General features: G+C 35.9%; 1 protein-coding gene across 1 annotated transcript in view; it reads right to left on the bottom strand.

The window, feature by feature from the left end:
- BRCA2 (BRCA2 DNA repair associated) overlaps positions 1-22,886 on the bottom strand; it is a 38,008-nt gene extending 15,122 nt beyond the window's left edge. The window contains 15 exon segments of the mRNA XM_057410418.1: positions 204-391; positions 968-1,158; positions 1,561-1,970; positions 2,351-2,420; positions 3,876-3,968; positions 5,285-10,042; positions 10,915-12,099; positions 15,768-15,882; positions 16,779-16,834; positions 18,300-18,411; positions 18,505-18,545; positions 18,655-18,707; positions 19,502-19,610; positions 21,853-22,095; positions 22,723-22,886. Coding sequence (XP_057266401.1) covers positions 204-391; positions 968-1,158; positions 1,561-1,970; positions 2,351-2,420; positions 3,876-3,968; positions 5,285-10,042; positions 10,915-12,099; positions 15,768-15,882; positions 16,779-16,834; positions 18,300-18,411; positions 18,505-18,545; positions 18,655-18,707; positions 19,502-19,610; positions 21,853-22,095; positions 22,723-22,801 — 7,703 coding nt within the window. The 5' untranslated portion in view covers positions 22,802-22,886.
- Positions 22,887-23,534: the final 648 nt, after the last annotated feature.

Below are 23,534 nucleotides of genomic sequence, written 5' to 3'. Positions count from 1 at the left end.
CCTTTAATGGTCAGCGAAGATCTCCAACATTAGTCTACACAGTAAATTGACAATCCTACAATATCTTTACTTACACTAACAGAAACATGCTAAAAATGCCCAGTAAAAGTATTCAGAGGCTTTAAAAGATCACTCTGTTGGATTTTATTCTAGGGGATAATTAACGATGAGCATACTTGTCTCGAGTTCCTAAGTAGCAGTACCTGTAAAACTCCTTTTTTCCAGCTTTTCCCTCATCTGTAGGTATTAGCCATCCTCCATCAGCAAGCTGCATCCCATTTCCAGATAATATATACTCCTTACTGAAGAAGTCTTTGATGAGAAACTGGAATGATTCTGCATTTGTGCTGTTAACTTGTATGCAATGTTTTGAAACACCATATGTGTAAAGCTGCAAAAAATTAGAATAAAAAGACAAAATAATTATAAAAAAGTAAGAATTCAGCTGAATATCTAATATTATAAATTCAGATAAAAAAATGTAATTTCATATGTAATCTGAGGAGAATGTAGGAATTCCCAGCAACTATTTTAGCAGAACAGCATGTCCTTTATAAGTGTTTAAAAACATTCAACAGGTTTTGTACTTTCACTGTACCAAAAGCAAAGGTCTTTGGATACAGACCTAGCTAAGCTTAAATTTTAACTTTATCTCAAAAAAAGCTCTTCATATGGGTTAAAAGTCAACAGCAACTATCATTGGTAGATTTTTTTTCCTTGTTTGATGCTTCTCTTATTTGATTATAACACTAAAGAGACATATTTATGACCTTTATTATTTGGAAAAGTCTTTAAAACTGTGGATATGCAAAGCTGCTTAAATACTGTAGCAACTGATCTAACAGTTACTGTAAACACTCATCTCAAAACTGAAGAATGTATCTACTTAAAAGCTACTGAATGTTTGTTTGCTTGTCTTAAGGAACAAATTCCAGGAAAGACACACAGTAAAAAGACACCAATATACCTCTTCAGCAGAATAAAAACCGGGAGATTTCTCTTCTACTGCAGTTTTCAGAGAGATTCTGTTTCTTGCAGATGTTTTAATGACATAAAGACTGCCTGGCTGGGAGCTAATATGCTGCCTATATTTCTTTTTAATTCTTATTTCCTGCAGATCTCTGGCACAACAAAGATTTGTCATCATCTTGACCAGATCTGCAAAGAAAAAAAATAATTAAACCAGCAAACTCTTTTTTACAGTACACATATAAAGATACACAGTCACACTATAAAATCAAGTATCAAAAGAAGCATAGGACAGTTTGTTTCTGAAGCACCGTGTGAAAGCAAATTTTCATGTTCTTAATTAACTTTGGAAAAGAGTTGCATACGATTTATTAGGAGAGCAATATAAAATACTAGGAAAGTAATTAGTTCCTAATTTTCCTGAACCACCGCCACCACCACCTCCCCACCACAAATAAAAAAGCTGAAAGAGAAGCTTCTTTTTACTTTAAAAAAAAAAAAAAAGCCTGACCAAGTATGAAAAACCCTTAAAGATTTAATTCTGATGGTTACTATTCATAACAGTTAAGTGATCAAAATCTGAAAAAATACCTGAATTGCCATTTTCTAGGTCAGTGTCTGCTGCATGCTGGATGCAGGACTGGTGGTCTTGAGGTTCAGCAATATTGTGTTCAGTTGTGATCCGATTTAATTCCATCTCTTTAGTCATGATTGGTGAGTCACACCTTTTCCTACTGTGCTGTTCACCTGTTGAAAATGTCAGCTTGGTTTTGAAGGGTGGAATAAAAGTTTTAGCAGTTTTGCCAGATTTGTACACTCTTCTTGTTTCTTCACTTTCTTTTGTTGAGGCCTTACATGGAGTAGAAAGCCCTGAAGTACCATTTGAACACTGCCTTATCGCACAGTGCTGAAAAATGGCAGGTTTAGATCTGAATCCTTTAAAGTCCTGATCTGGTAGAGTAAGGGTAGGATTCTTGACTTCCTGTCGTTCTTTTGTAGCCCTACAAAGATGAAAACATTGAAACATACAGGTTTCAGCTTCCTGAGAAACTATTTGTTAGGATTTTTATAGTCTTAATTTAGTAATACAACATTCAACAGTACAATAGAATGACAAAATATCTATCTTTGACATTTTAAAAACCAAATAGTTAATTTCTATCTATTGAGAAAAGAGAAATACAAATGTAAAACTTGTTTAGCATCTCACTGGTTTACTGCAGCAATGTGTAATGGTAACTTGTTTAGTCGAAGTAAGATTATACGTGTTTTACAAAGTTGGGTAGCAAATTATTGCCATATATTTTTAAAAGGATATGAGGGCTTCCAAGTTTAAGAAATCGCATTAGAAGAACTGTAAAATACATTATAAATTTCTCACCCAAAAGGCTGACAAGTTATGGGTTTTAAAGGAACATGGTATATAAATTTTCTTCTGTCTTTGAAAATGCCTGTAAGATAATTAGAAAAAAAGTCTGAAACGGCACACTACATGGATATTTACAGCAAATATTTTTTTTTTATATTAATGTTATAAATACATAATTCTACTCTGGAAACCTTTTTAACTGCTTTGTTCTTCCCCACCCCCAACAATAAAATCTTTGTATAAAACATCTTCACTTGTTGCAGACAGATATAAAGGATAAGTGAACTCAATGCTGAACTTTCCACAATTACTATTTGTGAGCCTGAAAGATGTTTTTAGGCTCACGAAAAGAAAATGTTTATCATTTATTTAATTCCAGTTAGGCTACCATTTCATTTACAATTCTTCTAGCAACTCTCTTTTTATTTTTTTTTTTTAAGTTACAACAGATTTCGTGCCCATTTTCACAAAATCCTCCTTCAATCACTGAAGGGCATGTTTACCTTGGAATTATCAACATAACTAAATCATGTCTGCCTGAAATTTAAACTCATTTGTGCTACATCCTTGGGCTGCAATGAGGAAGTTTCACATGAGAAGTCACAGATACAAGATGTCACATGTTCTAGAAGTCAGAGGCAAGACTGTACTGGAGATCAGAATTGTTTTCAGTTGTTGCACCAAAGAATAAACAATCCTGCTGCAGAGTAGGATAATATTTACATATGAAGGGTACAAAATTATTCTCTGGTAGACACTAATTCCATTTAAAACTTTAGATCAAGGGGTTTATGTTTAGAACAGATTTAGAACAGCATCCAGAAACCAATATACTGGTTAAACCAATATATTTGATGAATCCTGCTACTGAATTCTAGGTGACAGCATGCAGTGCTTAGAAAGAACAAGCTCCTTAAAGCTTATCCCAGCATATCCCATAACCAAAGCCTGTAGCCAAAATCATATTATCCAAATACCCTAATCACTAACTAGCTTCACATAAAGCATCAACTCAAACTTTAAAACCTTGATTTCACTCGATTTCATAAACCTCCATATTACTTGTTTAAAATATTAAAAGCATCTGTAACAGAGTAAACCGATAAATATATTATTCACAAATTATTATATGATGAAATTACCAATAACTTCTCATTTTCTTGTAGATACAGTTTTTAACTGAGCAATTACAGATCAATAAAATATATTCTGCCTTCTGAGACTAGAATTTGTGAGATTTAGGATGGAACAGATTTAGGAGAAACTGGATAAACTTCTACTGAGCTGTAAACCAGAGTTCTTGCAGAAGGAGTATACTGTAATATATTTACATTCTACACAAGAAGGCATACCATTAATCATGTGATTTTCAATTCAGCAGAGACATCACCACAGCAGCTTCCCTGGATTTCCATGACTATACTGATAAAAGCAGCAGTTAAGCAATCTTATTACACATAAGTTTACTGGAAATTGAAGAATTCTAAGGACAACCAGTACCAGATTACTGCTTAGAACACAAGAAGACTAAAGTTACCATCAGGAGTGCTTTTTGAAGCTTTCAAAGATCTAGGGGAATTCCATGTTTTGTTAAACTCAAGCAGTAGCTGCCTTTTAATTGGAGGTTCTCCTAGAATAAAACCACAGATTTTGTTAAAAGTGATGCTCCTCTTAAGTTCAGTTTCTTATCAATACTGTATAGCTTAATTATAATTGCTAAATAAAACATTAAAGAACTCAGAGCAAACAGAAGTAGCAAGTTTTCAGATCATGTCTATTAAACAGCCTTTTTGAGCACAGAGCTACTTCACTGTAATGTGCAAAAGCTTCTTCTGTACAGTGTACAGATACTGTGTATGTGTTACTGAGAATGATTTCAAGACTTCATATAATGAAGTCCCTTGCAGAATCTTTTGTGGTAAGTCTGCTCCATCCAAATCAAAATTTGTGAGCCTTAAGTTATCAAACATATTCAGCACAATCTGCCTCAAAGTCCACTGCAGTGGACTCCAGCAGCACAGTTCACCTGCACCTTTTTTATACTTTAAGTACTTAGAGCCCATCCAGAATTCTAAAAAATTATGTAACACATCTTTTACAGAAGCTGTAACTAAGGATATGGTTCAACTGTGGCACAGCTGTTACAAGTTGGGCTGAGACCTATCTGCCTTTTCATGCCTGCCCACTTTGCCACACTGGCCTGCCCAACCTTCATACCTGAACTGGTGTAGCTGGACATCAACTCTGGTGCAATCTACGATTGCATAAGGAGTCTGCAGCCAGCCCAGGTCCCTGAACAGGTCTGGGTGACTGTGCAAGCATTAAGTACCAACACTTCAGCCCTGAGACAGATCACTTTTAGATGGTAAACTGTGCTTTTAGATCAACACCTATTTTTCGTATCAGACTGGCAATCGTGATACAAGTGAAACCATTTCCTTACCTACAAGGCATAAAAAGGTGACAATAGAAATACTGCTGCTCATTTTGCAATGAAAAACCACTAGATTTGTGTAAAGAAAAAAAAAGGAAGTCTGTTCAGAGAGAAAAGGAACAGTAGTTTTCTTCCATTACTTTATGATAAACCAGCAAAACCTGCACACCTTCAAATACTAATCACAAATTCAGCTTGCACTGTGCATTTAAGGCTCTAAAGGGTGGATGAGCTGCAGCAAGTGGATAAACTCTGCCTGCAACAGGAATAATTTTTGTCATTGACACTGGAGAAAGAACTTCAACTTCTGTATGACCTAAAAATAAATGTGACAATTAAAAACCACCCTCAAACAACCTGCTGTGCAGAAATATGGAGTTGAACATACAGAATCATAGAATAGTTAGGGTTGGAAAGGACCTTAAGATCACCTAGTTCTAACCCCCTGCAATGGGCAGGGACACCTCACACTAAATAAAATAAATAAATAAATATATAAGACAAAGACCTACCGAGTGAGTTTTCTTCGAAGTACCTCTTCCCAAAGGTCTTAACATTTTTATCCCGTAGGCCACTGAAGGACTGTGCAGCATTAATTTGTGCTCCAGAACTGGAAAGATCGTCTTCCATAAAAGCTCTTGCACTTTCTACAGCCTCCATTTCCAAGTAACTATTTGGAGTCTGGAGAAGATTAATATTCCTTTCTGCTTTAGCAGTAACACTGCATGAAGCTGCTTCAGACTCCGTTTTCATCCCCAGGTTCAGCTGACCTTTTCCAAAAGCTCTAGTCTCCTCTTGCTGAAAGTTATTTTTAAATGTTAACTGCTTGTTTTTCTTACTATGTGGTACATACTCGGGCATTTTGACATGGTGAGTACCTGGAAAAGACTTCATTTCCTCAAGGTAGATATTTTCTACATCAAAGCCTTCATTGCAGCTTTTTTCAATTTTGGATTCTGAGATCACTTTATCAGTTACAGATTCTACATGTTGACCACTCTCTTTAATTGAACTGAGTTGATCTGTAATGCAAGGCCCACTGCTCAAAAAGTCATCACATTCTTTTAAAATTGCCTTTGCTTTTTGATAGGCATTTTTAGAGACTTTTACCTGCTTTCCACTTACAGTGCTGAACCCAAAAGCAGGACCTGAAATCAGTTCAGTGCTGGCAATTTCTTCCCCTCTTGGTAACAGTACCTGCATTTTCCTACGAACTACTTCAGGGTGCATTTCAGACTTTTCAACACCTTCCTCAACCAAAAATGCTTCTTGTACATGAGATGACTGATTCCCTTCCATTTCAGAAAAGAGCTGCCGGGCTTTCCTGAGCGACTCTTCTGATAGTTGTACAGGCTTACCACTTGCTGTACTGAAAAACCCACGAGTACTTGTAGAAGAATCTGACTCCTTTATCTGCTTATCTGGAATAGGCAAGTGCCCTAGAAGCTTACTGTTGTGTTCAAAGCTTCGCATCTGAGAATTTGAAACAGGCTTTGCATCTGCAGATGTGTTTATATCCTGGTGATGACTTTCACTAGCACTTGCATTTACTTTAATAAAATGAGATGTGGACGAATTAATCTCTTCATTTAAAAACTTAAAGGAATTCAGGCACTCAGCATGAATGATGGCAGATGTATTTCCAGCAATTTTTGTTTGATTGGTTCTCAAGTTAGTCTCATATTTCACAGATTCACTGTAGTCATCTTGAAATATTTCTCTGACTCTTGCTAATGCACTTTCTGAAACAGGAACTGCTTTACCTTTTGCTGTACTAAACACAATTTGTTTCAGATCACTCCTCTGATTCTCAACACTAGGTGCCGTTTCTTTTAACTCGGCTAAATTAGTTTCATCTTCAGGAAGACTGACTAGTGACTGGCTTTGATAAGCATTAACTGTGCTGTTCAGGATGCCATGTGTATCAGCACAAAGTTCATTTAAATGTTCTAAGTTAAATTCTGTACTGTCACAGTTCAAATGAGAGCAGTTACTTTTCGAAGTTAAGAGGAGGGATTGATCAGATATACTGTTTCTATCCTCAGCAAACAAAGTATCTTTTGTATCTCCAGGCACAGAATTATCTTCGAGATCATTTGATATCTTCGTTAAATTCAGAGATGCAGCAGAGTGCACAGGGGAATCATGCATGTTTTCTGAATCATTCCTCTTTTTGGGTGAGTATTCCATCTCTCTCTCTACAAACAGTTTTTCATCTTCAGATGAACAAGTTCTAATTAAAGCACCCCCCTCCTGTCCAGGAAGCAATTCCAATTCTGACTTTTCAGGACGGACATCAGCTTTTTCACATGTATATGAAGTTAGCAAACTTCTTTCACCCAGCTTGAAAGAAGTATCTACTTTAACAGTATCAAGAAGCACAGCCTGTTTAATGGGACTGCTCTCTACTGCCTGCTTAAATTGATTTCCAGGTTCTTCAGGAACAAGCTTTTTATTAAGTTTATCTGGGTCACATTGAACAGTGCTTTCAACACATAAATCCCAGTCTTTGACACAGTTTTTACCACATTTCCTTTTCTTCATGGGGTTTTTAAAATAGTCATTATGTTCCTTTCTTACATCAACATTTTCTGCAAAAAACTGTTCAGCTTTAGCTAAAAACCCGTCAGCAATTGTTATTTTTTTGCCACTAGCAGTATGAAATCCAGTCAGATAACTCCTGTTCACTTCATTTTTTTCAACATCTACCTCTTGATCAGCAGGTATTTGATGATGGTAAGAACCTACTTTTATTCCACTTTCATTCTCTAACAGGATCTTATCATGGGTGGCGTCTTCTTCCATATTTTTATGATTTGCCTCTAATTTATGAGATTTGTCCAGAACATTTACATCTCTTTCTGCACGTTGTATATTGATCAAGTGTAAAGAATGATCCAAAGCTGCAACAGAAATGGATTTATCACCACCAGCTGGACTTTGACATTTTGGTGATGAGCATTCATTTTCCTTTCTGTCTTCTCCTTTCTGATTAGGAGACAGGTTTTTAATTTCATTTGCTATACTTAAACTTTGTTCTTCTGCACCTGTAATAGCATCTCCTACACATGTTACATCTAATGGGTCTTCTTGATTGCTTTCAACTTGGCGATCTCCTTGATTCAAAAATTGCTTGGAAGTTTTATGATTCTGGTTATAGTTTTTAATGAATGATACACTGCTGATGATAGCGCTAGTACTGCTGAAACTAGCATTTTCATTATACTTTATTGATCTTTTTGTCTGATTTTCTGCATTTTCCTTAAACAGTGCACTAATATTTTCATTTTTTTTCTGTGCATGGTGGGAAACAGAACCTGGTTGGGAAATGGCATCTATGCTTTTGAAATCTGAAACGCAAACCATTTTTCCTTCATTATCTTTTGCCAGGCATCTGACAAAATTACAGTTAGAAGACATATGACTATTTAAATGGTGACATCTAGTACTAGATTTAGAAGATTTAAACAAATAGTTATCATCATCCAAGTCCCTGAAGAGCTCTGCAGATCTGTTCAAAGCTGCCTTAGAAATATCTATTTTTTTTCCGGCAGCTGAACTAAAGCCTACACAATGAGAAAAGCTGTCCCCTTTAGCTACTGGAAAGCTCTCATTAGATAGTCCACTTTCATTTCTGTCTAAATTAGCAAAAGTAACCTTTTTGCCATTTTCATGAAAAACCACTGCATTTTCTTTTTTGTATTCCACGACATCAGAGTCTTCGTTTGTGTCTTCCTGCTTCATGCAATACTTACCAGGTTTCACCTGATTCTCAGTTTTTAAAGTGCTACAAAACCCAGCATGTTTCCTTTTTTCTGAATTATTTTCCATATTTTTTCTTCCACATGTTTCTACAGTTCCAAACTGTTGAAAGGCATGACTTTGTATCATGCTACTTTGCTTTCTAAACTGTGTAAATTCAAACTGACTACCTGTTTCTTCCAGGATACTAGAAAGTTCAGCAATTTCAGCTTCTTGGCTTGCTGTCAAGGTTTGATTCGTTTCTTGCAAGTACTGTGGGCTTCTAGGAAAGCTTTTACACAAGCCAATTTTGTGTGGAGTAAACTGTGTATGTCTGGGCTTAAGAAAATTTGTCTGTGAATCTAGAGAATCAGATAAACTACCGGCCAAGTTGCTTTCTGAATCTGAGAAAAACATACTCTCCTTTTTATCTTGATTTGAAAAGCTTCTTTCCATAGAACAGGCTTCAAAGCATTCATTTTCAATATCTTTAAACAGCATTCTGCCTTTTGCTATACTGACTTCAGAGAACTTAATCTGCTTATTGGAAGCAGTCTGAAAGCCACCAAAGCCCAGATTCAAACTGCATGCATTAAGACTTCCTGATGATTTCCCTTTATACTTTAGGTTCGTAATTGGCTTTTTATTGGAATACATAGGCACTACTTGTTTATCTTCTTCAGAAATCCCTTCATTGAAAGAATTATCATCTACACAATCTACGGATTCTTTAGCGATCTCCACAGCTACATTAGTGAAATCAGCTGCTTGAGGGATTTCACTGTTTTCAGTCCACTTTGGCTTTTCATTGTTGACTCTAACTTTTGAGGAGGCAGCTGCATCTGTTTTCTCCTGTTGTTTTAATCCAGTACTATGACTTTCTGAGCAGTTTACTCCCAGAGGTCCAAGTGCTTCTCTACAGCCAGCTACTGACCACTGGTCTGTAGCAAGCCTTTTATCAGTTGATACTTTATTACAACAATCACTACTGACTCCATTTATGCCAATGTCGATCTGACTCAAAGTATTATTGAAACTACTGTCTGTCACAGATGTAGTGGCATGATGCGCATCAACCAAGTGTTCATTATGCTTGGGGGAAGACCATGCAAGTTCTTCTTTCAGGCTCCAAGGTACAGAACCTCCACTGTTCACAGTAGCACCCATATACTTTTCTTTCTTGCCTTTCTCTGAGCAACAGCCTTTAGGGAACAACTTGGAATGCTTTCTTGCCATTAGGCATGCTGAAGCTAGAACTTTATGTTTTATATTTGAAGTTATTTCACTATTTAAAGAATTTATTATGTCTTCTTTCCATGTATTAGATATATCTAAGCTTTTTAATGATGTAGCAGGTTGACCTTCTCTTGCATTTTCCCTTAAGTCTCTCAGGTCCTGTTGCTTCAACCTGTCACTGAAGGAATTACCAGATGAGTTATCCATTATATCCATTTTTAAAGTACAAGTGCCAAATTTATTTTCCTTGATATTCGATTGCAAACACTTTCTCTCAGCAAGAAGCAAGCAGTCTAAAAGAGAAGACATTAGAGAAAAAAAACGTTAATAAAGTAGTTCTTATTTATTCAAACAAATGTAAAATCAGATCATTTCTACATATGCTTAAAACTGGTACCATAAACATCACTTTTGTTTTCAAATGTGAACACCTTGACAAGACTGGAGATCTGTTTAATCTACTTATGTTCTAATAGTCAGAAACAAGTGTGCAGTTAACTACTATTAGTTAAAAAAAATAAATATATATATATATATAAAATAAACCCCCAATTTTTAGCTGTAATGAAATTTGAAGAGATGGGCTTTCATTCCTTGTCTCAACATAAGTTTTTCTTTCAGACTTTAAAAAGACATACTTCAACTCCTAACATTAAAGTAATTCTTCTAGTGACAATATCCACTTTTAAAAATAGGAGTATGTACTTCTTTCATTACATAATTTGTTTTTTTAAATATTCTGTGTTTCTGAAAGAAACAGATGTACAGTCTTAAACCCTCTAATTTTAGAAAAATAACAGTACAACTTGATCATTCTTTCTGATCTTTCAGAAGTCATCAACTCAGTCAGAATAGCCCTTGACACTATGGATATCTAAACAGCACTGACAAAGATAATAAAGTTTGTCAATTAGAATAATGACTCAAGTTGGAAGTTTCCATTCCAGAAAGTACACTGAGAATAAAGCAGAAAATTAGCATCAGCCTAAGTGAAAATAATGCTATTCTGTTACTATTACTATAAATGGAGCAGTTCCATACGATTCCCAGTTGTAGAACTACTTTAACACAAACACAAGATTTTACATGATTTTATCTGAAACATTTAAACAAGATGTTCTTAATAAATAAAGAAGCCGCCACAAATGATGAAAAAATAATATACCTTGCTCATCAACACTGGCCACATGACATCTGTGAAATTCATACAAATCAGATTCTGAACGTGGTAATACATGATGAATAGGTGACTTAGAGGTTACTTCTTTCTCTACTTCTTCTTCTTGATATAGTAAAGTATTATTTATTGTATAAATGAATCTCTTGGATCTCTTTCTTAAGCTGGATAACATATTCAGACTGCTTTTCAAGCCAGACTCTGTAAAAGTACTTTCATTATTTATTAAATGTAGGTCATTGCCATTATTTGGAGATGTAGCACTACATACAAGTGGGCGAGACAGAACATCGGTTATGACAGATTTAGAAGTTGCTTTTAAATGCTTGGAAAAGCTGCCGTTGTAGACTACAGAATACTCTGTGACATTTGTACTTTCAATTAATAAAGAATTACAGTTTAAGAAGCCCATTTTGGAAACCGTCTCAGCTGCACATCCTTTTACTAACTTTGGATCTTGAACACTCAGAGATACAGCTTTTATTGGAGTTATTTCTGATGTTGGGTTGTTTTCAGAATTTTTCACTTCATAGGACTTTTCTGACAAATTGACACTCAACAGCTTTTGTGCTTTTATCAAGTTTGACGTATCCAGTAAAGATGTTTCCACAGCATCATCCTTCATCGTTACCACTGTCTTCTCTTCTAAATTTTTCTCTCTACATAAGTCAGAAGGTGGAGAGCTACATATGGACATTTCCAAGTGAGTTACATCAAGATCAGATAAGTTCAGTTGAGACCACTGGCTTGATGACGACTGCATTTCCCTCACAGGCTTCTCATTCTCAGATGACTTACATGTTCTACAATCTTGTCTATCTCCTGCGATCCTAAGTGACTCCAGTTCCTTATGTCCTATTAAACAGCCATCTTTACCATCCCCTGTATCTCCACCTGTCTTTTGGAGTAAAGAGTCCTTTAGTTCAATAGAGTGGCTTTCTTCAGTCCACCTAGTTGTTTCCACTTCCTGTGAAATGACAGCCTTTCCTCTATTAGGCTGCTCAGAAGGAACATCTCCCTCTCCTTGTGCTGTACCAGTGGTTATTTCACATTTCTCCACTGTATTGAGAGCATGCGGCAACAGCAGAAGAGTTCCACTGGACTTCACAGGTTTGCTGAATGTATCCTCAAAGCTCTCCATCTTGCCAAATAAGCCATTTAACATCTCTGACTCTAAAGAGTTTAGAGAAGATCGGGAGAGTAAAAGAAGTAAAAATTAAGTGTGGGGAAACAACCTAGGAACAGCATCATGCTTTTATAGGTAAATACAGCTTTCAATTTCATAGTAATTGCCTATACTCCAGAGGAAGTTTGGAAAGATAAATCTACATGACTTTAAAATAGGTTACTCTCCAACCTCAGCTGTTAGAGGAAGCAGGAAGCAAACGACACATGCAGATGCCCTGGCCTCCTGAGGGCTTTGGTGCTTAAGCAGGTTTCCAAGATGAAACCTAGCTGTCAAATGGATTTTTAACTCCTATGGACAGAAGAATGAGTAGTAAATTTTACAAGATAAATGTCAGTATTTTTTCTTCCAAAATTTATACCTGGTGGTAGTATACACAAAACAACTTTAAGAAGCTGCCTGGTTTTGTCTATAACTGTCAGCTAAGGAAACTGTTATTTAAGGATTTAATTAAACTACCTTTTGCTTTGATATAGAATAGTACAGGATTTAGAAAGATTTAGAAAAGATTCTTATTTTTTTTAACTGATCAGGAAGCTTGTAAAAAGTTCCACATGATTAGCATACATGTTAGAAAAATAATGAGAATTTTTTTGTTTCTGCATAGAAATAATATGAGGTGGAGGGAAAATAACCCAAACTCTACTCTGTAGATAGACTTAAAAGCTTATTCATACCAAATAAAAATACTACCTTCTAAGATGTATGAAACTAGACCCACCTATCAAGATAGTGCATCTTAAAAAAGGCAGTCAAGTTTTGTTTCAAGAGTACTGTTTAATGCCTTTGCAAATCAGAGAAGTGGTAACAAAATACCCCCAAAACACCATTGTCTTCTGTTTTCCTTGGGCACATAACCAATAGCTTAGCTTTTTCCATAAGCTGTTTTAAGGTACATTTTCTGTAATTTCAACCTCTATAATTTTCCCTGTTAGAACTTCTAAATAACCTCGTGTCCAAAATGTTTGCCATTTGGAAGTCCACAGAATATTTACCAGTACTTGGTCACACACATCCAACTATTTTCAATATACCCATCAAGAGTTCATGCCTATGTTGGAGACATAAACCCACTTCTCATCATATTACTTTAACAGTTACTCATTCTCTTTACTTTCTATTTTTTTGCTGAGAAGCAGAAAGTATCACTAAATTGGATCTCAAAAAGAAGAAACTGTAACACTACAGATCAAGTGTAAAGGTCCTTTTCCCTTATTAAAGTACATTACTCTGAAGTAGTATCTGCGTCCACATCCTTTCATCCTGTAATAATTTCTGAATAGAGCTTTCTAAAAAGATACAGTTATATTTCTTTTTACTTAAACAGGAACCATTACTTTTAATTGAAAAAAGAAAACCATGAGCATGTGAATGCTTGTAAAGATACTGATTGTACACTGAATAACCTGAAAGCAGGGGAAAAAAAAAAAATCCAAAAATCAGAGCAGCTCATTTTGACTTCTAAACTCACAGAAGAGTCAGTGAAATGAGAACCCCCTAGACATGAACTGCACAACAGAATTCTCTTGTTTTCCCAGTAAGTGCCTCTCCTTCTGGGTAAATAATACAATACTCATTAAAAAAGAGGCTTAAGCTTTAGACGGTCCTGCTCTGGATTAATACATTGACTGACTGTTAGGATATATCATCCCATTTCAGGCAGGCATCTTTTTTAGCAGAGGGTATTGAACCTATTGCATGAATAGTTCTAGACACTGAAGTTAAAGATAGACCATTTACTCTGATAAGCATTATAAATTGGAATGAATGATGCCATTTTGTTTTTTTTGAATCAAAGTTTAAATCCGAAGTTTTGGGCAAAAGGTCAGGGCAAAGTATCTAAAAGCATGACAGAATTTCATGTTTCACATTAGTTTTCAATTTTAATAGATTCTTCAATCTACAGATTTGAAGAACCTTAACTCTGAATCCACAGTTATACACCTACAGCAAAGCTGTGAATTCTGATACAAGGGCCAGATGCCTAAAGCTTACAGTGACCAGTCATAGATTTGCTTAAGGGACATGAACCTTAGGAATTAATTACTAGGTTGTAAATGAATATTCTTAATGACAATATGCAAATTTAGCTCCTTCTGTAAAATTCTGAAGTGTTAACACCTGAGAGTACATAACTTGCAGTCCATAGTTACACTAAACGTAAACAGATAAAAAAAACAAAACAATTTTCCTCCTCCCCTAAATAATTTAACTAAGAACAAAAAAAAAATCCAGTAAAAGAATCTTTGAAATATTTTGCAGTTCCTGTACTTTGGACTCAGTGCATATATTCAGTCTCACAGCTATTAATGACACAATTGGCACAATATAAATAATCTCATCATATCCTTGAAATCATGAAGATATTCAAATCAATATTATGATCTCTTTTTTCTTTGACTGAAACAAGATGCATACCTAATAAAACCAACTGCATTTCACGATCATACAACACTATTCCAGAGAAAACCAACATCTGAAAGCTATAAACATGGAGGTTTGAGCTATTCTCCTTTTTACATTGCATCTTCAAATGCCAAATTAACTATTACCAAAATGGGAAGACACAAAAAAAATTTGCAAAGTTATTTTATACTTTAAGAGAAATGGGTTTCTTCCTTTTATTTTTACACAGAGGTTGTTTTAACTAGTTCTCTATTGTAGTATGCAATGCAATAAGCCATTTTAGAATACAGAACAGGACATGAATTTGCCCTTCCTTTCTAGTATTTTACAGACTACAGATTATTTGAATATGTTTACTACCAACAACGTTGTTTTTTCTTACCACGTTTGAACCTACAATATGAAAATAGCACTACATAATGCGCTGCAAGAATAATGCATCCTGACCCCAGCATTCACAGCCACCCTCATCAAATTCTAAACTGATTCTCTCACAGTTCTTATAGGTAATACCAAACAGTACTTTTAGGACAGTTCAGTTAATTCAGAAGAGAAGGAGACATACAATCCTAAGGCTATACTGTCTTGTCTAGCCTGCGTCAATCTCTACAGCACCCTTTTATACTCATGCATGCTGAACAGATTTCTCCCTTCTGCCATCAAATCAAATCAAACAGCTAGCTTGCAATGAACCTCTTCACTATTCACTAACATGATGTCAGGACACAGAATGAAAATGCTTTTTTTCCCCTGGCTATTTTCTGCATTCTTTTAAAAAAGTTAAAATTTCTTTTTCCTAAAGGATTTGTCACATTTTGAACTACTAACATGTAAAGCAAATGAAGAAGAGACATAGCAATATCCAAAACCAACCTTACCACAGAATAATGAGTATTGGCAAGAAACTTCATGATAAAGCTAAATCTGTTCAACAGCTAGAGTAGTAGTCTTGCTCCCCCTTGAGCCTGCACCATTTTTCTCTCTAAGCTCTCCCATAGTTTCAAGCCTTCACTTACTGATCTGGTTGTCATCCAGTGGCAAGGTAAGCTGACTTAATTAACTGACTCAGCAGAAACTGATTCCCTTTTTAAAGGCTAGATTAGTTTTACAAAGTTGACTCTATTCAGGAAGTAGGAGTACACAATTGGCAGAGGATATAAGGTAAGATCAGCTCAAGCTATACAATGCACTTCACCCTCAACCTTGCTTCACAGTATAGTCAGCAATAAAACAAAACACCAATGCATACCAAAATCTTTGATGTCATCTTCAGCAGTTAGCTCTACTGTCTCTGGTACAGGCAGCATACTTGCATCACTTGTCCCAGGACATTTATCATGGTTGGAAAAAAAGTCATGCGAAATCTGTAAAACAAAGACATAAGCTGTTATAGTAAATACTAGGAATAGTCACTTTAACAGTAAAACATTTACTGCAGTATTTGAATAATTCCACGTCTCTTAAAATGAAAGGCAACATTTTCACAGGTAGACTTGAAAATAAATAAGCAGATAACCCCATTTTCAATGCAAATCAGGTTCCATTCTACAGCCAATTTAATTGTGGTGAATGGGTTCAGCAGCTTACTGTAAGTAAGCCTCTCAAAAATGAACAAAGGAGACATAAGGAAGCAGAAAGACTTTCTGCTTATTTTAACTTGTAACTGTTTGTTAACTGTGAAGTTTCAGGTACTTAAGAATCAAACATAAATTTGTAATTGAATCTTGTTAGTGCCATCCTCAGTTTTCAGTCTGAATAATCATTCAGCTTTCATATACATACAGTAAAATTATAACTATACAAGAACTCTAACACCCTCAAAAGACTGAAATTATTCAATTTTTACTCCTAGTGTAGTGGTTACATACAAGAAGTTATTGCCAAACAGTAACTTCCAAAGCTCTGTCAAAACAGGAAAAAACAAACAAACAAACCCCCCCCTCAGATAAGTAGCATATTGCAATTCCTAGGTTTGATGTCTCTTTGAATGACTTCCACTGCTGATGAATCCAAGTGGTTTTAGTTTGCTTTTTTAAAAACACAGCAAAAGTATTCCTCAAAGTGGGTTATTTGTGAGAATACAGTCTACAGCCAGGTTTTGCAAGTTTAGTTTTGTGACCAGTAACTTCTAAAATTAGCCAGACAGGAGAACCTAGAATGAAAATGACAGAATTTTTTATTCCTTGCTGAAGGAATGTAAACATGTAACTGAATAGCTTAACTGAAATTAAGGAACAGCATAGCTCTTAAAACTACTTACTATATCAGCTCTTCCATTCTGTTGCTTTGCTCCAGAAACAGAATCATTCTCTCTAGCTTTAGAAAACAGACAGACAAGTCAATTAATTGGCTCCAAGGTAACTTGCTGGGTTCAAATACAGTCACGTTTTGGAAGGGTTTTCATTGGATTATTTTAAATGCAACTGAGATCTGTAAACAAAAAACTACTAAAATTAAAAGTTCTAACTGAAAAGTCCTACAAGTGCGCCTGGGAAACAAATGCAGTTTCATAACAGCACAAAACATCCTCAATGACAAGTTGTGGTTTTTGCTGTGTGGGCAGACCAGTTACTCCTCTGAGACCACCATCACTGCCATTCCCCTTTCAAGCAGTTATTCATGGCACTGCTCTGTCCAAGGATCTGGACAAGACCATGAAGCCTCTGTCAAGAATTTGTTGGTTTCTATTTCCTCCCACAAAAGCAGTAATCACCTAGATTACAAAAGGAGAAAGTGAACCCTATTTTTAAGATGCCTAAGAGCAGTATATTCAAATAACATGTTTCATAGACATAGCAACCCCTTTCCATGTAGCAGCCAAATGACTCACACTTTCCTTTCACAGGTGTCAGATGGCAGAGAGCAGGCATCACTACTATAAAATACTATGCTCATCCAGGAAGTGGGAGAATGAGAGCTCAAACAACTTGTCCCCCAAAGCACCACCATTAAGCTATGGGTACTTCCCCCAGCCTCTCTCTTCAGGTCACATCATTCTGAATGAACATGCAAAATGGCACAATTCAGTAGTCCTGTGAATAGTTCTATCCCCTCCCTCACAAGAGTTTTCCTTTCTCAAGAGTTTTCATCAACAAATCACACAGTCATTTTGCTTATCATATTCCAATGAAATTCCATTTAGAGCAACACTTTAGGTCAAGGCTTGATGTTTAGCATCACTGTTAGTTACCGTTTAAACAGCTATCACCCACCCAACTCTCACAGATATGCTTGCAGAGCTGTTTCCACAGCTGCACAGTAAATGAATTACTCTGTCCAAATAACCCAGGAAATATGGTCTTCAATTCGATCAGTATCTCAGTCTGCCTCACTGCACTGATGTGATGGTAGGCACAGTGAGAACGGTTAGAAACACTGAAGCCAGCACTGCTGCTGGAAAGTTTACTCAATGGGCTATCTCCTTAGACTTCATAAACATATTCACACGACAACCTTAATAGTATCTAGTTTTGTGACAGTGCAAAGCAATCATCATCTAATCCTCTTCCTATGCTTTGCTTTATTATTTTTAAATTTATATTCCCTAATCCCTTATACAAAGGAATAAAACTTTTGAAAAGCAATGACACACTTAATGTCATTTCTCCTTTTACGGCTGCATTATTTTATGTCACTCACTTAGCATCACTGCAAGAGTTTTGCCCTTTTTAATTAAAGCCAAAAAAAAAAAAAAAAAAAAAAAAAAAATCAGTGCACACTAAGTGAGCTTTCAGTGTCAAAACCCAGAACTTCTTTAGCAAGTCTTCATTTATAGAAATACCTAGTATCACTGTTGCACCAAGTGTAGGAGGTGTGGCTAAAGAACTTGACCAGGACATATCTGGATCCATTTCTGCTCCCAGACTTTCAGAAATACGTTTTGGAGTTCTGACCTAGAAATATATTTAACAATTATTATTTCTATGAAGAATTCCAAATGTACTACTCCATAAAAGGAAAACAGAATGCACAAATAATGTATTTACCTCCAAAAGTTTAGGTGTGCAAAACAAGCTTCCATACAGTCCTAAAAGAAAATATTTAATAAGGACATTAAATAATACTGACAACATAAGGGTTTTTTTTATCTACAGATATTAGATATTTTGTAAAACCAAAGAAGTGAAAATACAAACCAGGAATATTATTTCTCTGTGGTGTTCTGTAAGTATTCCTTAAAATAGCTGGACTGCAAAACAAAATCAAATATTAATTTAACTTCTAAATTTCTGAAAATAGGTAAATATTTTACACATTACATACATTACAACTTCCACCCATGGCTATTTGCCTGACAAAAAAAAAAAAGTAAATTTTTCCTAACTGGCAGTCAGTATTTTGAACCTTACTATAAGCTTATTACAAACAGCAAAATGCTTCTTTTCTGAAATATATTAATTTTCAGATATTATTTGTCTGGCAAATAGAAATAGGATAGATTTCAGTATAACCATGCATTTGTTAATATGCTGTATGAAACTACAGAAATTGGCTTAATTAATTTAAATAATTAAACTATTCTTATAATCAGCATGAGTACTTTGATCAGATTTATCTGAAATACACATATTTAAATTTACACATGTAAGTATAGAAAATTGAGCTATTCCTAAAAAAACCTCAGTAAATACTGTAAGTGGTTTTACAAATTACTACTTGAGAAGCACATGATACATCACTGCTCCTCTTTCTTGCACTGGATCTTGAGGATTTGGAAAGCTGAAAGAGTATCAACAAATGCCATATAACAGCTGTGAAGGAATACAAAAATAGAAAGGAAGAACACCTGAAAGCACAGAAATTTTCAAAATTAGCTCGTGTTTTGTTTTCAGTTTACTTAGAAGCACATAGGTATCAAATACACCAGACGTACAAGATAATTCACTGCTCTGAAAAAGTCTGCCAGTCAAATATGGTGGATTCAACATTGATTTTCAGTAAAATCCCTTTTATTGTATACTTGTGTTGGCATACTTTGCATACCTAGCTGCAAGGAAGTTGTGACAGGTACCAGGAGGAGAAGCAAGTATTTCATTTTCTTGATCTATTACTTTTCTTCTTGTGATACTTGGGCTTGTCAAATTCTCTCTGCCTGCAACACAGGATATAATAACAACACAGCTTTGCAAAACTACAGGCAACAGTTTCAGTTTAGAGGTTTAAAGACAAACTTAAAAAAAAAAAAAAAAAAAGCAACAGCCAATTTTTAGTTAAAAACAAAGCAAAACCCCCAAGCCCCAACCCTTTCTCTTCTGGTGTTTTGAGCATGTTCAAATTCCATATCCAAAAAATGCTAAACACATTTCAAATGCACAGCCAAAAAAAACTCATTATGTCACTTTATTCACCTGATATATGTGAATAAATATATATACACATGCTTCAGGACATTTTCTTAATCTTATTCAAGTCACATATTTCATGTCAGCTTTAATATACTGTATTGCGCCTTTCTTGTCACTGCAGAAGTTATTCTTAGGAGAAACTCAACACATGCAAACATGCATTTGCACAAACTTTCCCTCTCGTTTATTTAAGACATTGATTTGAATAAGCATCATAAAGCAAAAATTATGTCAGGAACTGTTAGTGGAGGCACTGTCACTGGTAGCAGTAGCTGTTTCTATGCTAAGCATCTCCAGGCAAAAGTGAGTGTGCCCACCAAAGCAGCAGAAGTCTCCAAACAGTTAGCCTCTCACATGAACACACCACTACTCAGAAGAATTCGTACTCAGAAATTTCCAAACTTTCATAACAGAAATTACACCTAGTTTTCTGAATTTCTCTCTGCTTCTGAGTTCAAGCCCATATGCACAGCATGACTGCATCTCAGTACCATACCAAGGTGAAATCCAAAAGCTGCTTTCACAAGGAGAAAACCTATGCACACAAGCTACCTGGCTCTAATCAAGAAAACTAGCAGAAGATCTGAGGCCAACCACAGGTAAACTTCATCTTCCCTTCCTTAGGGAAGTATATGCAAATGTCCACATGCACAGACACACAGCAAAAGTAACCATTCTGAAAAGAAGAAAAATAGGATTCCATGCTACCAAGAATTTACAAGGGACTTAACACTGTAGGAGTCCAAATAATTGTAAGAAACATGTCCTCAGCTGAGAATAAGTTGAGCAGATCAGCAGTTAACTTCAGAAAAACAAACAGGATAACAATATTCTCTGGAAGCAATATTATAAAGTATATTTGAATAGTAGCACAGTTCTAGACCTTTAAAGACTTTGATTTAGGACCCAAGAACAGTTTTGGTAATAAAATTGTGTTTGTCTATAACCTGTTTAGAAAAGCGTGTCTTATCGTTAGGAGGGCATAGACACAGCTGATGTACAAATCGGATATTATAAGAACAGGGTTACATATTCTTCCATAGAAAAGATTCTTATATATGACCTATAATTCATTCTCCACAGAAAAGAATCTTCATTCTGTCCAAGGAGAATAACTATGGCTTTCAGGTACATCAAAAAGGGGCAGTAACATGCACTTTATTTCCAAATCTCAAGCACCTAATGAAAGTAATGAGAAGTACCTCATAAAGCAGTAAAATTCTGTACTCAAATGGAAAAGTGTAATTTCTTTCCATGACTTAAGAGTTTTCCTAGTTCAAAGAGCTCACTGCTTCTAAATCTTTCCAAGATAGGTGAAGGTGTGCTCTATAGGTCACCTCATACTTCGGCGCGATAAGCATTATACTCTTTCAAAAAGATTTTCAGAGATTTTGCATAGAACAAAAATCAGGCTGCTAAAAAGAAATAAAAATAAAATCACTCTGATTCTCAGTCAACACTTTACACTAATAAGCACACATCTCCTTATATTAACAGTATTCAGGGCATGTAGTGAAAGGACAAAGGGTAACGGTTTTAAACTGAGACTTAGATCAGATATTAGGAAGTAGTTCTTCACTGTGAGAGTGGTGAAGCACTGGAGAAGTTGCCCAGAGAAACTGTAGCTGCTCCATCCCTGGCAGTGTTCAAGGTCAGGCTGGACGAGGTGGAAGGTGTCTCTGCATACGGCAAGGGGGGTGGAAATAGGTGACCTTTAAGGTACCTTCCAAACCATTCTGTGGTTCTACAGGGAGCTTCGCATATACATTACCAGTTTAATGTAAGGCTGAATCAGTTGTCAAGATTAATTCTGTGGTTTTATAGGTGGTTTTCAGAAGCATACTAAGATAAGCATTTTAGTCACACAATTTCTGCAGCAGCATTATCTGTTACATTAACAGTAGTCAGCTACAACAACAAAGCCTCTTGCTATGGAGGGCACAAGCCACCATTAATTGTCACTTTAAAAAATAAACAAAAATTACTCACTTGCTTCTGTTTTTTTCTGATCCACTTCCTTTCCAGGAGAAGAATAAGGTGGCAATATTTGTTCTTTAAAAATCGGAGGAGTTGATACCAGCTGACTGTATGCAGAGGGTTTAGCCCTTGGTGTTTTAAAAGAAGTTTGATCAAGCCAGCCAAGGGGACCATCAAGTTCTAACAATTTAGGCTCATATGGGAGTGCTTCTGCGCTGAGTTCTTCAAACCAGTTGAGACTGACAGGTCCTAAGTCTATGAAGAAAACCATATAGCAAACTATGTGAAAAGGAAAAAAGAATCCTCCATGCAGGATATAAAAATACATTAGCATTTAAATGCTAGCAGCAAACTGCACTGCTCCTTCTGTCACACTTCTGTTTGTTTCTAGATAGCTTTGAGCTCCGATACCCACAAGATATAAAAGAATGCCTACCCAAATTCTCCAACCATTAACAAAACAAATCAAAGAGCAGATAAATACCGATTTTGTTTAAAATCAAAGGTGTACTTGTGGCTTTTAGTTTATCTCTTATTTTAGTTAGACTGTCAAGTTAAGGTTCCTTTTAACATTAACAAATCACACTACTAGAGGTGCATTTAGCAAAAGACTAAACTTAGTCTGCGTGTAGGTACATAAGGAGGAAACAGCTTAAAAGCAAATTAAAAAAAAAAAGTAACTGAGCACACATTATGAAAAAAAATCTTCAAAGAAAAATATAAAGAGATATATAAAAAAGCAGGTATTAGCAAATACATATTTGGGGCAAGAAGAGCAGCTAACAAGTTGCAAAATGCTTTTCTATGGAACATACAGCAGATAAAATACCAATGTCCAGAAAGCAACCCTAATAAAAATTATTTCCTGTAGAAAAACCATACCTGATTCACTGCAATGTGCCTTAAATATTTCAAAGAAAGTCAGTCTCTCCACAGGTTTGCAAGCCATTGTGTTATCCATAATGTTACTGGAAATGTTGTGGAAAAACCTGAGAAGAAATGAGAAAAGACTTTCACGCAGTGCTATTCTGATGTCGTGGGACTGCAAGCCTGGTTGCCTACGTTAGTAGGTGTGTCATAACCCAGCCTGTTTAGCTTTAAGACTGTGATGCGTGTGCTCAAACACTGCAATGGGACAAACATAGTATGTAAACAACAGACCAGAAGAGCACAAAGCATCATACCAGAGATAATAAAAACACTGAGAAATATAGGACAAAACCCAGATGGAACGGGCAGAACACTTTTGAGGTATTTTACTAATAAATGAAAAATCCACAATACAATATATATTAATACATATAAACTGGTACAACCATTACAACTTATGTGTTAAGAATGTGATTTAAAGACGCATTCAAGGGGAGAAAGCATTGTCAATTTTACAGTCCTACTAAAAACCAGGTACAAGATAGCCATAGAAACTTCCCTGCTTATTTTAACACGTGTATTGTTTCCACGGCAAAATCAGTTTCCCCCGCGATAGCTGTTTTACACACACTGCCTCACCAAAACGATGAGAGTGACAGGCAGTTAAAAGAAGGGGAAAGGACTACCCTGAAGCAAATCAAGTAATGCAAAACTGCCTCAGAAGTACATTTTAGAAGCCGAAGCGCCCCGTTCCCGCTGCTTCCCGTCAGGGACGGCTCCTGCCGGGGACCCACCACACGCGGGGCGCTGCTTGTGCAGCCGCC

Source organism: Pezoporus wallicus, unplaced genomic scaffold (assembly GCF_028554395.1).
Source record: "Pezoporus wallicus isolate ANWC-B61680 ecotype Strahan unplaced genomic scaffold, APGP_CSIRO_Pwel_v1 contig_1876, whole genome shotgun sequence".
NCBI lineage: Eukaryota > Metazoa > Chordata > Aves > Psittaciformes > Psittacidae > Pezoporus > Pezoporus wallicus.
The sequence above is the reverse complement of the archived record's forward strand: the minus strand, read 5'-3'. Positions and strand labels throughout refer to the sequence as shown.